The following is a 15,956-nucleotide window of genomic DNA, read 5'->3' on the forward strand; positions in this document are numbered from 1 at the left end:
GAAGGTCCTCACCAGATGCCAGCATCTTGATCTTGAACTTTGCAGCCTCCAGACTGTGAGCCAATGTATTCTGTTATAGTGGCATAAAATGACTGAGACAAGTGGTGCCCTTTGGTATTTGTTCTAAGCCCTCAATCCCAAAACACTGCATTAGAAAAGTTAACTTGGCTGTAATATAGGGGTATCAGAAAAGGGGCAGGGGGCAGTTTCCTTATCTGGAAAATAAGGACTTGGACTGGGCCAGTGCCTTGCAGAGTACACCCAAACCTTCAGTTTCTGACTCAGTAGATCTGCACAGGACCTGAGAATTTGTATTTTTAACAAGCTTGCAGGTGATGGCAATGCTGAGGTCCACAGACCATGCTTAGAATACCACTGGTGTCTTAGTCTGTTCAGGCTGCTATAACAGAACACTGTGAACTGAGTGGGCTTATAAGCAACAGAAACTCAGTTCTGGAGGCTGGGAAGTCCAAAATCAAGGCACTGGCAGATTCAGTGTCTAGTGAAGGTCCACTTTGCTTCCTGGTTCATAGACAATGTGATGGTTAATATTGAGCGTCAACTTAATTGGATGCAATTAATTAAAATAGCCACAAAGTATGCAAAGTATTGTTCCTGGTGTGTGTCTGTGAAGGTGTTGCCAAAGGAGATTAACATTTGAGTCAGTGGACTGGGAAAGGCAGACCCACTCTCAATCTGGGTGGGCACAATCTAATCAGCTGCCAGTGTGGCCAGAATAAAATGCAGGCAGGAGAACATGGAAAGACTAGACTGGCTGAGTGTTCTGGCCTCCATCTTTCTCCTATGCTGGATGCTTCCTGTCCTTGAGCATCGGACTCCAAGTTCTCCAGCTTTGGGACTCTTGGATCTTTGACCACAGACTGATGGCTGCACTGTTGGCTTCCCTACTTTTGAGGTTTTGGGACTCAGACTGGCTTCCTTGCTCCTCAGCTTACAGACGGCCTATTGTGGGACTTCACCTTGTGATCGTGTGAGTCAACACTCTTTAGTAAACTTCCCCTCATATATTCATCTATCCTATTAGTTCTGTCCCTCTAGAAAACCCTGACTAATACAGATGGTCATCATAAACCAAAAAGTATCTGAGACAGGTCTCAATCAATTTAGAAGTTTATTTTGCCAAGGTTAAGGACAATGCCTAAGAGACAAGTCTATACCTTTCTCTGAAGATGATTTGAGGGCTTCAATATTTAAAGGGGAAAGGGCAGATATTGGGGAAGGAGGAAGAAATTTTTAAAAGGTGTTGATAGACAAGAGCTAAGTGGTTGCATTCTTTTGAGCCTTTGATCAGCCGTTCACACAGAAGAGGCGGGTAGAGGAATAGTCACTTATGCATTCGCCTAGCTCAGTGAATCTGCACTTTTACATAAGATAAAATAAACATGGCAGAGGAGCCCATCAGCTATGCATTTGTCTCAGGTGAGCAGAGGGATGACTGAGTTCTGTCCTTTGTCTATGTCCTGTCCATACCTATGAAGATAAGCTGTCAATCTACATTGTCCGGGTGAAATTCAACAGAACTGTTTTAGGGTAAAGATCTTGGGTCCCACAGGGAGTTTCCTAGTGGGGAAAATGTGGAGGAAGCATGTAGCTTTTCATCGTTGTAGCTGTCTTATTTAGGAACAGAATGGGAGGCAGGTCTGCATGATGCGGTTCTCAGCTTGGCTTTTCCCTTTGGCTTAGGCACTAATCCCACTCCTGGGCAATCTTTGCTCACGACCTAATCACCTCCCAAAGCCCCCACATCCAAATATGATCACATTGGAGATTAGGTTTCAACATGTGAATTTTGAGGGAACACAAACCTTCTGACCATAGCAACTGGACTCAATGATAGCTACAATTTTAGCTTCTTCGCCTGTGCTATTCTATATGGTAGCCACTAGTTATGTGGCTATTTAAATTACAAATTAAATTAAATTAAATTGAAATTCACTTCCTCAGACACACCAGCCTTATTTCAGGTGCCAATGGCCACATGGGGCAGTGGCCACCATGTGGAACAATGCAGAACATTTCCATCATCACAGAAAGCCCTAGTGGATACGGTCATCTCCTCACGGACCTCTGGAGGGAAAATTTTCAAGTAGAAGGGAAATAAAATATCCTCTGACAGATGAGGCCTTTCAGGATTGCTCAAGCACACCTGTGCAGTTGGCGTAATATTTCAGCCCTAACTTTAAAAATGATGATCCCTGGAAGCATAGTCTTCAGCCCTAACTTGAAAGTTCCAGAGCCCATGCCCCATTCTGCCCTAGCACCATGTTGCCCCAGGAAGCACACACAAAAACAGGGCTGGAACTGGGAATACTAGAATTTCTGTGCTCGGAACTGTGTCTGTATACCAATGTAAGGCCATGGTGGACAAAGCCAAGGACACAGTGGCCAAAGTCCTGGTATTTGAGTCCCCAACCTGGAACAAACTTCTCTGAGCCTCTGTACCCTCATTCATATATATATATATATATATATATATATATATATATATATTTTTTTTTTTTTTTTTTTTTTTTGAGACAGGGTCTCGCTCTGTCACCCAGGCTGGAGTGCAGTGGCACCATCTTAGCTCACTGCAACCTCTACCTCCCAAGTTCAAGTGACTCTCTTGCCTCAGCCTCCTGAGTAGCTGGGATTATAGGCGCCTGCCACCACGCCTGACTAATTCTTGTATTTACAGAAGAGACAGGGTTGTGCCATGATGGTCAGGCTGGTTGCAAACTCCTGACCTCAAGTGAACCTCCTGCCTCAGCCTCCCACAGTGCTGAGATTACAGGTGTGAGCCACCACACCCGGCCTTCTATAAAGTATTCTTGAAATAGCTACCTCACAGGCAGATGTGGAAAAGCACCTGTAGTTTACAACTAATTCAGTTATTATTTTTTCTTCCTCTGCTGTGCTGCTATTGTGTGTTAGACATACTCTAATTTAGTACTTAACGCTTTCTGCTTATGTATCTCCACCAGGCTAGTAGCCCCTGGAACACAAGGTAAGGCCCCATCAGATTGAGTTCTTCCCTGAACACCTACCCTACAGCTCGGCCCATGAGAGATGCTCAAAAAACAAAATGTGCAAAAGATTATGTCTTGGGGGAAGGCCAGGTCACAGGCACAATAAGTGTGAGGATTGTGCCATTTCCCCAACTCTCCCCAGCTCTGTGCTTATGCTCTTTCTTTAGCCTGGACCACTTGCTACCCCGTCCTGATCCACACACCATCTTTACTTGCCCAATCCCATCTCTGGTGGTAGAGAATCTAGTCGTCCTTCAAGAATCTTCCTAAAGATCTGAATGTCAAGTTAATTAATCAGTTGTGGAGTCAAAGCCTGCCTATACCATTGCCTACCTAGGACCTTGAGTAAATCCTGCTGATCTTAATTCTGCTGATCCGCAAATTGGGCAGAAAAAAACCTTTCAGTTTTGATATGAGATTTACATAAGCAAATGTATGTGGAATGCCAAACACATAGCAGATGCTGAATAAATGCCTTAAAATGGCCATTTCTAACGGCTCTGGGAAATTCTCCATTCTGCAACAATATGCAATCTTCTCGAGACCTCCACTACGTTCTCTTTTTTTCTCATCGTTTATTTAGCAAACATTAATAGAGGATGTTTTATTTGCCAGACACTGTGCTAGACGATAGAGATACAAAGATTAGAAGCCAGGCATGGTGTCTCACGCCTATAACTCCAGCACCTTGGGAGGCCGAGGCAGGAGGATTGCTTAAGGTAAGGAGTTCAAAAAATAAAATAAAATAAAACATAAAAAAAAATTAGCCAGGCATAGTGGCATGCACCTGTACTCTCAGCTACTTGGGAGTCTTAGCTGGGAGATCACTTGAGGCCAGGAGTTTGACGCTACAGTGAATTATGACCGTGACACTGCCCTCCAGCCTGGGTGACAGAAAAAAAAAAAAAAAAGATTAGAGAAGGCCTCTGACCTCACGGTCTAGTGGGGAGCCAGCTTCTTCAGGGATTTTTCCCTGCCTCACCTCGCCCACCTCAGGCTGTGTAGAAATCCCCAGAGTAACCTGTTGTTTCCCTCCAACTCTGTACATACCACGGTGTTGACTTTTTATTTCAAACATGTGTTGGCCTCTGTTCTAATCACAGCAACCTGTATCCATTAATTCATGTAATCCTCACAACAACCTTATCAGGTAAGTATTGTCATTATTTGCATTTTCCAAATAAGGAAACTGAGGCACAGACAGATTAAGTAACTGGCTTAATAAGGTCTTCTAGTTTATAAGTAGCAGGAGCCAGGATTTGAAAACACACCTTCTGGCTCCAGCTTAATTAACATGCTCTGTTTACTTATCTGTCCCCACTGAAATTGGAGGTTGAGCCCGTGGCATTTTTAAATGAGTAAGCATCGCCTGTGCCCACCCCAATATCTGACACTATAGGTCAACGATAACTCATTCGTCAAACAGGAAGGAGGAAGGAAGGAAGGCAGGCAGGCAGGCAGAAGTAAAGCGATTCCACAATGGTTTGGTTGCTCACATCTACTAGGCATCAACACTGACCAGCCTGTAAGATGCGCTAACAGAGCTCACGAATAAATGAAGGCTGGGCGTGGTAGCTCATGCCTATAATCCCAGCACTTGAGAGGCCACGGTGGGAGAATGGCTTGAGCCCCAGAGTTCAAGACCAGCCGGGGCAATATACTGAGACCCTGTCTCTACTAAAATTAAAATTAAAAATTAGCCAGGCGCAGTGGAGCGTTTCTGTAGTCCCAGCTACTTGGGAGGCTGAAGTGGGAGGATCGCTTGAGCCTGGGAATTCGAGGCTGCAGTGAGCCCTGCTCACGCCACTGCACTCCAGCCTAGGCGACAAAAAAAACTAAAATAAAAAAAGGAATAAATGAACATCTCTGCGGCTCAGAACTTTCAGTTATCACCGTCCAGAATTCCAGGCGAGCGCTGCGTTTTCCCGGCTGCCTCTTTTCTCTCACCCCCGTTCCCTTCCTCTGGAATTCGGCTCCACCTCTTCCTTTTCCTTTGCCAGCCTCTCCGTGGATTCCGCGGTCCGGGTTTCCCGGGCGCCAGCCGCCGGGAGAGGATCGGTGCGTGGGAGCGCTCCGGCCGCGGCGGGCATGCGCAGAGGGAGCGGCGTACTGCGCATGCGGGAAGATGGCGGGCCGGGCGACTTGAGAGCTGCGGGTCTCCCTCCTCCTTTTCCGTCTGCGTCGGGAGCTCCCGGGCACGTGAGGCGGTGCCGCGTTTGCTGGCAGGCGGGACGGCCTAGCCGGGCGGCGCCTCGGAGGAGGCCGCGGACCCGTTAGGTGCTGGGCCCTTGGAAATCGGCGCTTGGGGGCGGTGCTCGAGCTGAGCGCGAGAGGGCGGGAGAGCTCGTGGGGTGCGAGGGGAGCAGGACGCCCGGCCAGGCAGCATGAGTCAGCAGCGGCCGGCGAGGAAGTTGCCCAGTCTCCTCCTGGACCCGACGGAGGAGACGGTTCGCCGTCGGTGCCGAGACCCCATCAACGTGGAGGGCCTGCTGGTAAGCGCCGGGACGGGAACGGGCGGTGGTCTCCCAAATCCGGCCCCCTCCTCCCAGCGCCGCCGCCAACCCCGCTGGCCGTCGTCTCGATCGTCTGCTCCCCGTGGGCCAGGCGCTGCCCATCACGTGCTGCGAACCGCGCTCTCCCGCCTTCTGCTTTCAGCATCTGCTCACAGACGTGGTGTCAGTCTTCTGGGCTTTTACATCGGAACTTCAGGGCACCGTTGGAGAAAATTGCTCAACTTTGCATTAGAAAGGCCATGTTTTTCTCCTTCTATGGACTCTAGCTGTATCTCTGCAACCTATCATTTGTTCTTCTGCCTCCTCTCCCATCCTTCTGCTCTACTGCAGCCGTTTAAAACCTTGTCCACGCTTTATATTTCCCACGCCACAGCTCCCATTCATCATATTATTTCCCCACCTGTTTGACAGAGAAAGTGGTTAGGAGATTTGGCTCCCTTTCCTGCAAAGGCTGATTTCTTCTCTTGTTCTGGACCAGATGCTGTATTCCCCGCGGTTCTCAGGGTCCTTAACAAATGCATCCTTTTCCATTTCTCCCATATTTTCTTTTTCTTTTCCTTCTTTTTTCTTTTTCTTTTCTTTTACTTTTTTTTTTTTTTTTTTTTTGAGACGGAGTTTTACTTTTGTTCTCCAGGCTGGAGTGCAATGGTGCAATCTCAGCTCACTGCAACCCCCGCCTCCCAGGTTCAAGCGATTCTCCTGCTTCAGCCTCCCATGTAGCTGGGATCACAGGCATGCGGCGCCACACCCGGCTAATTTTGTATTTTTAGTAGAGACGGGATTTCGCCGTATTGGCCAGGCTGGTCCGGAACTCCTGACGACCTCAGGTGATCCACCTGCCTCGGCCTCCCAAAGTGCTGGGATTACAGGCGCGAGCCACCGAGCCCGACCTCTCCCCATATTTTCAATTTCTCTGCTGCTTTCTTTCTATAACTAGTAGTAATTAAACATTTTCCCAAGTCATTATGCCTGGTCCCCCTACCAAATAGTTTGTGATTATTGCCTCATTTAATTTCTCATTTCTCACAGCAGTGTTTTATAATGGTAAGAGATTATTATTTTTGTTTTACGATTGCCAAAGCAGACTTAGAGATGCATGTAACGCCGGCTTGCCTGTGGCTGGATAGTAAGTGGAGAAACTTGGGTTGAACCTCCAAATGTCTAACTCCAGATGATAAATTCTTGACTACTAAAACCGCGTTCAAAATCCATCCCCATCTTAAAAGATCTCTCCCTTAATTCCATTATCATCTCCCATCTACTGTCTCTCTTCTCCTTCACAGCTAAACTTTTTTTTTTTTTTTTTTTTGGTGACGGAGTCGTGCTCTGTCACCCAGGCTGGAGTGAAGTGGCGCGATCTCAGCTCACTGCAAGCTCCGCCTCTCGGGTTCACGCCATTCTCCTGCCTCAGCCTCCTGAGTAGCTGGGACTACAGGTGCCCACCACCACGCCCGGCTAATTTTTTTTTTGTATTTTTAGTAGAGATGGGGTTTCACCGTGTAAGCCAGGATGGTCTCGATCTCCTGACTCCGTGATCCACCCACCTCGGCCTCCCAAAGTGCTTTCACAGCTAAACTTGAAAAAGTTATTTACACTCACTGTTTCCACTTGATCGCCCCTTATTACCACCCAACCCACTGCTGGGGACCCCTATCCTAAGCACACTTGTAAGACCATTCTAACCAGGGTCACTGACAATCTCGTCAATTCCAGCAGCTGTTGTAGTTTTGACTACAACACTCATGTTAGAAACTCTCCCTTGAGTTTCCTTGACATTGATGCTCCATCTGCTTCTCTGGCTTCTTGTCCTCATCCTCTTCCCATTCCTTCATGTTGATTTGTTTTTTTGTTTTTGTTTTTTTGTTTTTCCCCAATACAGGATCTCACTCTGTCACCCTGGCTGGAGTGCAGTGGCACATCATGGCTCACTGCAGCCTTGACCGCCCAGGCTCAAGTGATCCTTCTGCCTCCACCTCCCAAGTAGCTGAGACCACAGGCACATGCCACCACGCCTGGCTAATTTTTTTAATTTTTATTTTTATAGATGGGAGTCTTCCTGTGGGGCCCAGGCTGGTCTTAAACTCCTGAGCTCAAGCGATCCTCTCACCTCAGCTCCCCAAAGTGCTGGGATTACAGGCGTGAGCCACCGCAGCTGGCCACATGTTGATATTATTCAGGGTTCTCTTCTACCGTCTCTACACATTCTTCTTAGGGAAGTTCATTCACTCCTCCCATGACTTCTTTGACCATCTACATTTGATCCTTGAACAACTCAGGGATTGGGGCACAAAATCCCATGAAATTCAAAATCTGAATATAACTTCGATAGCCCAAAACTTTACTGTTTCCTGGAAGCCTTACTGATACCATAAACAGTTGATTGACACATATTTTGTATTTACATGTATTAGTTAATGTTTTCTTATAATAAATTAGCTAAAGAAAAGAAACTGTTATTCAGAAAATCATAAAGAAGAGAAAATCCTACTCATTCAGGGGAATTAGGTCATCGTAAAGGTCTTCATCCTTGTCTTTACACTAAGTAGGCTGATGAACAAGAGTAAGAGGAGGAGTTGGTTTTGCTCTCTAAGGGGTGGCAGGGGGTAAAGAAAATTGGCCTCTAAGTGGACCCACACAATTCAAACCTGTGTTGTTTGAGGGTCAGCTGTATATTGGTACCATCTGTATTGGTGGTCTTAATATTTGAGAATTTGATAAAAACTATAAGCTCACTGGAAAAACCACTTAGTTTGCATGTAATATCAGCAGATACATCCCTTGAAATCTTAGACATAACACTTCTGTTATTTTCAGTTACCATGTCATAATTCCCAAATCTATAAATCTTCCTCAGGGTTTTCCAGCTGTCTGCTAGACCTTCCTACTTAGGTTTCAAACTCCTATTAGTCCCCCCTCATCTCAGGTTTCACTTTTCTTTATTTCAGTTAACCTGTGGTCCCCCAAACTATTAAAATGAAAATTCCGGAAATAATTCATTAGTTTTAAACTGCTTGCCATTCTCAGTAGTGTCATGAAATCCCGAGCTGTCCAATACCACCCAGCACCTGAGTCTTCCTTTGTCCAGAGTTTCCATGCTGTCATTGCGCCTTGCCCTTAGTCGCTTAGTAGCTGTTTCTTGATTCTCAGACCAACTGTCACGGTGCTTATTTTAAGTAGCCCTTATTTTGCCCAGCAATGGCCCCAAAATACAAGAGTAGCGATGCTGGCAATTCCAGTATGCCGAAGAGAATTGATGAAGTGCTTCCTTTAAGTGAAAAGATCTAAGTTCTTGACTTAGTAAGGAAAGAAAAAAAATCTTATTCTGAGGTTGCTAAGATCTACGGTATAAGATATTTTGAGAGAGAGACCACATTCACATAACTTTCATTGTAGTATATTGCTATAATTGTTGTATTTGATTATTTGCTGTTAATCTCTTACTATGCCGGATTTATAAATTAAATGTTATCACAAGTATGTATATATACAAAAAAATAGTATATATAGAGATTGGTACTGTTTGCGGTTTTAGGCATCCACTGGGGGTCTTGGAATATAGCTCCCAAGGATAAGGGTGGACTACTGTATATCCAGAATTGAATTTATTACTCTATTGTCAGGGCTCTCCAGAGAGACAGACCAATACTAGTACAGATTTTGGTACCAGGAATGGTTCTGGGGAACAGAATTTTAAAGATGAGTTTCCTTAATTGGGGTTTTTGGAATTGGTTCTTTAATCTGATTAGAACCTAAAAATGCCAAGAGCTCTACTTCTAATAGTAGAGAGCACTGGAAGCCCATGACCGAAACTGTTTATAGATAGGCAAAATAAATGCCTTTTTATTCTAATTCACAGCTTATAAGAGGCAAAGAATTTAGTGACGCAATACGTGATATTTTCAAACATTTTTGGAAAAACAAAGATTATAATGACATTGGTTGGTTGCTCCTATTGTCTTTGGACAAAGTGATGAAAGAAAAGGATGACCTCAGGGATTCAATTTCATGGTTGGAGTTCCACATAAATGACCTAAAAGTTTCTAAGTGTGCCCTGGGTTAGAATCTTCTATCCTGTAGCCATGGGGCTGAAATTGCTGAAAATCAAACACAAGCCTTCATCATGCAACTGGCGAAATTACAATGGAAGTTGAACTCTTGGCCAGTCACAGTGGTTCACGCCTGTAATCCTAGCACTTTGGGAGGCCGAGGCGGGTGGATCACCTGAGGTCCGGGTTTCGAGACCAGCCTGGCTAATGTGGTGAAACCTCGTTTCTACTAAAAATACAAAAAATTAGCCAGGCTTGGTGGCGTGCGCCTGTAATCCCAGCTACTCGGGAGGCCGAGGCAGAAGAATCACTTGAACCCAGGAGGTGTAGGTTGCAGTAAGCCGAGATCGCACCACCGCACTCCAGCTTGGGCAACAAGAGCGAAACGCCGTCACAAAAATAAATAAATAAATAAAATAGTTGAACTCTCTTAGCCTCACAGAGCATCTACTGTTAAAGTGAGGGTGTTGGTTGGGAAAGAGTGGGGTCCTGCAAGTTTGGATGGGATCATGTGGGAAGAGGAGGCTGGACACATTGAGCCCCTAAATTCCGATGAGTCTTGTTTGCCAGAGGGACAGTAGCATTTCCACCTACAGTGGCGTCATCCTTCCCGCCCCTGTTTAAGGGGATTAATTCTGCATTGCCTGTGGAGATAGTAATGGCCTCCTCTGAAACAGTTCCCGGGCAAGACAATGCTGATTCTCATCAGGACCCACCCCGCCACCCCTCTTTGCTTCTAGACCTATTACTAGACCCAACTCCCAGCAGACCCCTAAAGGTGAGGTGCAAAGTATGACTCACTCCACTTCTGGTACCAAATCTGTATTAGGTTTCTCTGGAGAGACAGAACCAATAGGATATATGTACAGTCATGTGCCACATAATGATTGGGTCAGTGGTGGATCACATATATGGAGGTGGTCCTGTAAGATTATAACGAAGCTGAAAAATTTCTATCACCTAGTGACATTGTAGCCATCATAATGGTCATAGCACCAAACATTGCCTTTTTTATGTTTAGATGCACAAATACCATTGTGTTAGTTACCGTTGTCTACAGTATTCAGTCAGTCACATGCTCTACAGGTTTGTGGCCTAGCAGCAATAGGCTATACCGTGTAGCCTAGGTGTGTAGTGGGCTGTACCATCTAGGTTTGTTTAAACACTCTATGATGTTCATGCAACAAAATCGCCTAATGACGATTCTGAGAAGATGCATGATTGCATGTAGATATATGAGAGGGGATTTATTAGGGAAATTGGCTCATGATTCTGGAGACTGAGAAGCCCCACGATAGGCTGGCTGAGAGCTGGAGACCCTGGGATGCTGGTAGCATGGCTCAGTCCAAGTCCATAGCATGAGAACCTGGGAAGCTGCTAGTGTAACTCCTAGAGTCCAAAGGCCAGAGAATCTGAAGTTGTTGTCCAAGGACAAACAGGAAGGAGGGTCCCAGAGGATCTGGACTTTTGAGAAGGGAGAAAACAGCATTGGTTGGAGGTAGAACTCTGTCTGCATATTGAAAAATAAGGAAAATTTGAATGGGTGAGAATGCAATAACCTTTCCAAAGACCTCTTGAAGGAGTATTGCTCCCCAAAACAGAATTGGTGTGGAGAAACATCTGTATAGAGAAAGGTTTAACCAGCTTGGAAGCAATGCTCAGCATTTTAGTCCCTAAACTTCATCTTTTATTTTTTTCTTCCACCTTTGAAGCAACTCCTCAAAGCTACACATAAAAGTATAGGTCTTTAAATAGGGGACTTGGAGCAGTGGTGAAATCGCGTGGAATTTGAAAAAATGTGCACACTTGCCCCAGAAGATGCTGGTTCCTAGAGAGCTGTGTACTCTGTCAGAGCACAAGATCAGCCTGAGTGATTTTCATTTTCTAAGCCTCTGACTTCTCCGTTCATTTTGCAGCTAACATGCAAACAATTTACCTATTTATCATCTTGTTTTTTTGAGACAGTCTCGCACCATCGTCCGGGCTGGAGTGCAGTGGCACGATCTCAGCTCACTGCAACCCCTGCCTCCCGGGTTCAAGTGATTCTCCTGCCTCAGCTTCCCAAGTAGCTTGGATTACAGGTGCCCACCACCACTCCCAGCTAATTTTTTGTATTTTTAGTAGAGACAAGGGTTTCACTATGTTGGCCAGGCTGGTCTCGAACTCCTGACCTTGTGATCTCCTCTCCCCTCATGATCTCCTCTCCCCCCGCACTCCCCCCACCCCCACCCCCACCCCCACCCCGCCTCCCAAAGTCCTAGGATTACAGGTATGAGACTTGTCATCTTTCTATCTATATGTCTGTATACGATGTCTGCCCCTGAGGGGCAATGGCACTGTTGTGATTCCTCCAAAATAAAGAGAGAGTGTTTTTATATTAGAAGAGGAAAAAAAAACAAATGAATGCTGTTGGAGACTGTTTTCCCACATACATCAGTATAGCCAATATGTAACGGAACTGCATTAATAGCAAAGAGTAGGGAAAACAAAGCCATCTTTTTTCATATTATGCCTAATTGAGGTGTTACTTCTGTACCAACCTGTGATCCACTGTCTAGATGAGATGGGTAGGGCGGTGTGGAGCAGAGAAGACGCCCTAGAATGCATAGCTAACGAGGCAGACTCTTTGGGAGCCAGTAAGTACAGTATGCAAGTCCTGGGCCTGCTACTCTGAATTAGGAACGGGAACCTCTGCAACAAGGCCCCTCTGAGCTTATATATAATGATTTAGGATATTTGTTTATGTGTGTTTCAAATCAATGTGATAAGGATGGATTATTTTTTTCCATTCAAGAATCCTGCTACAGTAGCTGGCCCCTGTCTCATACTATTAGCAGAGGAGTTAAATGTAAAAATAGCAGTGGCAGTTGGTCACACTTGTCTGTTGTCTGACTTTGATAGGACTGCTTCAGAGTTTCACTGTTGGATACCATGTTTGCAAGTCACCATTGTCAGCACTGTTTGAGAGAGCTGGCCAGACCTAGTCCCTACCCCCAAGGCCAGCATTCCCAGCTCCAGTGGTGCATGCCCTAGCAGGTCTACATGTTCAATTCCAACAACTAAGTTAATTTTACAGTGGGATTCTGTCTCGATGGAAGTATTCCATATTGGGGTAATTTGTTAATAGATCCTATCATCTTGTCATAGATGATAAGGAAATCATTGTGCCAAGGATATTGTTAACACCAATATAAACAAAGAGCTTCTTAACTGCTCACCTTGCCTTCAGGCTTCCTCATTTCCCAGTCCTTTTGCCATATTGCTGCCATACTTATATTTCTAAACTATTTACTTAATTATGTCCTAGTCTGGTTCAGAAACCTTTGGTGATTCTCTACTGGTTATGACGTAAAGTCCAAACTCTTTAGCATTAGTTTTACGTGGTGCCAGCATGCCCTCCCAGCTTCAAAGTCAAGTCACTTACACACTGGCCACTCCAGTGGGTTCCCAGAAACATGCCGTGCCATATACATCTTCACACCTTTGTTCATTTCTGGTACCACAATCCTGTCTTTTTCCTTCTCTCCCCACAGTTGTTTATTCAGGCAAATCTGGCTTGCTGGGCTAGGCTCAGCTGAGGGCTGCCTTCGCCATGAATCGTTCTGTGATTTCCCTGTCTGGGTGCATCCCTAGTACTACTGTTCATTCTCTTCTTAGAGTGCCTATGAATTCACTTGCCCCAATTTTGCTTTGTGGCCAGTTTTTTCTTAGATAAGAGCTAAACCTGATGACAGCCCGTCTGGAGGCACATTAACATTGATGTTACTAGGAGTTTCTGTTCATAGGCTTTCATTTTAAGGTTTGGTTTCATCTTATTTATTTTTTACAAAAAAACAGTTTCTAAATGTTACTACCAGTTTTATGCAAACTTTCAGAGCCTCTAAATAGCTGGTAAAATGGTGGGCATTGATAATGGAGCTTCTACTAATTTCCTGTTTGTTTCAGGAATTTAAAAGAAACTTTTTATCTAATGCAAAAGTTTCTAGTTATCCACAGCATGCATTGTTTTCCATTGTTAGAAATGCTGCTGTTTTTACGTTAATTATAATGGGAATGCATAGCTGCCTATGGAAGCTTGTGAGCAAATTTTGGGGAAGCACGTATACTTAATAATAGCAAGGAGTGAGCATGCGTTGGTTGAGATAGATCTTCTATCTCTAGTAAGCGTTCCCAAGTCAGGGACAGTGTTGTAATGATCGCACCTGATGTATTCAGTAATTGCCATATTTTTTGTGTGTGTGCATTTTTTTTTTTTTTTTTTGAAACGGAGTCTTGCTCTGTTGCCCAGGCTGGAGTGCAGTGGCGTGATCTTGGCTCACTGCAACCTCCACCTCCTAGATTCAAGTGATTCTCTTGCCACAGCCTCCCAAGTAGCTGGGACTACAGGCACCTGCCACCATACCCGGCTAATTTTTGTATTTTTAGTAGAGGTGGGGTTTCACCATGTTGGCCAGGCTGGTCTTGAACTCCTCACCTCAGGTGATGCACCTGCCTCAGCCTCCCAAAGTGCTGGGATTACAGGCGTGAGCCACCGTGCCCAGCCAGTAATTATCATATTCATATTCCCAGACCTTTATACTATTGAGTAAAATGCTATTTGTTTGCATTGTTGTTTTAAAATCACTAAGTTAAATTTTTTATCTTTTTTTTCAGCCATCAAAAATAAGGATTAATTTAGAAGATAATGTACAATATGTGTCCATGAGAAGTAAGTTGATTCTTGAATAGGTTTTAGGTTTTGTTAGTTTGAACTTCATATGATTAAAATGATTTGTTTACATGTATGAGTTGATGAGAAACTGAAATAAAATTTGTTATTTGTACACTGAAATGTAAAGTTGCAAGTTTTAGTAACAACTCCTGAGGTTATGGGTTGAATCATGTGCACAAATGCCAGTTTATTCTCCATAGAACAGTCTATATTTAAGGCTGTTTTCTCAGAATTCCTCCTGGGAGAGAAATGTACACTTTCCTTCTTGTCCCTTACCTTAGGTTAATGTTTAGGGTGTCTGTTAGAGGAGATAGGATGTAAATGGCTCTAGTTCCCTCTTCTGGAAGTTTTCATGATAGACTGCCCCACCTCAGCTTCCTAATCTCAGTGGATAGACAGTGCATCGATAAGTCAGTGTGAATCTTAGAAATACTCACCCTTAGTTTTTCCTCAGTGCCTGCCCCAGTCTCACCCACAGTTGGTCACTGAGTTTGGTCAGCTTCACCTTTGATGTGTTTCTGGCATCTGTCCCATACCACCAATTTATAATAATATCTAACATTTATTGAGCTCATACAGTGCCTGGCACTGTATTAAGCTCTCTGCATGGATTGTCACAACGACCCTTCAAAATATAGGTATGGATTAGAATTCTTACCTTATAAAGGCCCAGAGAGGCTGAGGTGACTTGCTCAGAGCCAGGGTTGAATCTCTCATCTCTCTAACACAAGAGCCCAGAGTCTTGACTGCAACATTGAGTTGCTTCTTCTCATTCAGGGTCTCACTTCCTCTGTGGCTGAAGTTGCTGGGTCTCCTTCTTGGAAGGCAGTCAGCTTCCAGGCTCTCCAACCTGGATGCTGGAAAAATCCAGGGGGATTTGTCTAATACAGAAATGGGATTATGATATCATTCAACCTAAGTTCTTCAGTGACGCTCTTTTACATGTAGAGAAAACCTGATTCCTTGTATATTTGATTTTAAGTGTTTGCATTAAATTCATAAGCCACTTCATATTAAAAGAAACAAGGCAGTAGAGAATGGGTAGACAGAGCAGACCAGGCCCTTGTAGGCTGTTTCTTGCTTAATGCCGCAGCCTCTTCCAGCATGCTGCCGCCCTCCTCCGCAGCTCAAGCTACACCACCTGTGATCCCCGAAGCACCCCACGTTCTCTAAGGCTGCTTTGTCTTCTGAGGTGTGGTTTCCTCTCCCTCACTTCAGCCCCTCACTCTCTGTCAGAGTGGGCAGACACCACCTATTCGCCTTCCTGTTCCCTATGCCCAGTATACTCCCATCAAGAGGCCTTCCCAGTTTCCTCCTCCAGTGAAGGTTTGATTTCTTGCCATCGGGTGACTTTGAATACCTCTCTTAGCACTTACCTCAGGACATATAATAGAGTTCCTTATTAGACTACGGAGTTGCTTTGGTGTGAAGACCTCTGTAATCCTATTCATATCCCCTCAGCAACTGTCACGTTTTTGGTGTTCTGTTGTACATGTTCTTTATAAAATAACATAGAAATATGCTTATCCTGAGCATATAAGACCATGCCTTGTTAATAATTAGTGTAATTAAATATATGCTTTTTAAAGTTAGAATTTCTCATTTGTAATCTTCCTGAGTTTGTTGTAGAATTGTGACCTTCTACTTCCAATTAAAA

The 15,956-nt window shown here is 44.6% G+C and overlaps 1 protein-coding gene across 8 annotated transcripts in view; it reads left to right on the plus strand.

The window, feature by feature from the left end:
• Window positions 1-5,122: 5,122 nt before the first annotated feature.
• Window positions 5,123-15,956, plus strand: part of E2F6 (E2F transcription factor 6) — a 111,126-nt gene continuing 100,292 nt past the window's right edge. For 3 of the 8 annotated variants that reach the window (XR_008652615.2, XR_010117253.1, XM_055253789.2), the window contains exons 1-2: window positions 5,126-5,521; window positions 14,242-14,296. Coding sequence is in view for 3 of the 8 variants with exons in the window: in XM_055253789.2 (XP_055109764.1) it covers window positions 5,414-5,521; window positions 14,242-14,296 (163 nt within the window). In the remaining 5 variants the exon portion in view is untranslated. Of the gene's footprint in view, window positions 5,522-14,241; window positions 14,297-15,956 lie in introns of those variants that run through there. The other 5 variants (XM_063623971.1, XM_055253787.2, XM_055253792.2 and 2 more) reach the window with 5 other exon arrangements.

This window comes from Symphalangus syndactylus, chromosome 18 (genome assembly GCF_028878055.3).
Source record: "Symphalangus syndactylus isolate Jambi chromosome 18, NHGRI_mSymSyn1-v2.1_pri, whole genome shotgun sequence".
NCBI lineage: Eukaryota > Metazoa > Chordata > Mammalia > Primates > Hylobatidae > Symphalangus > Symphalangus syndactylus.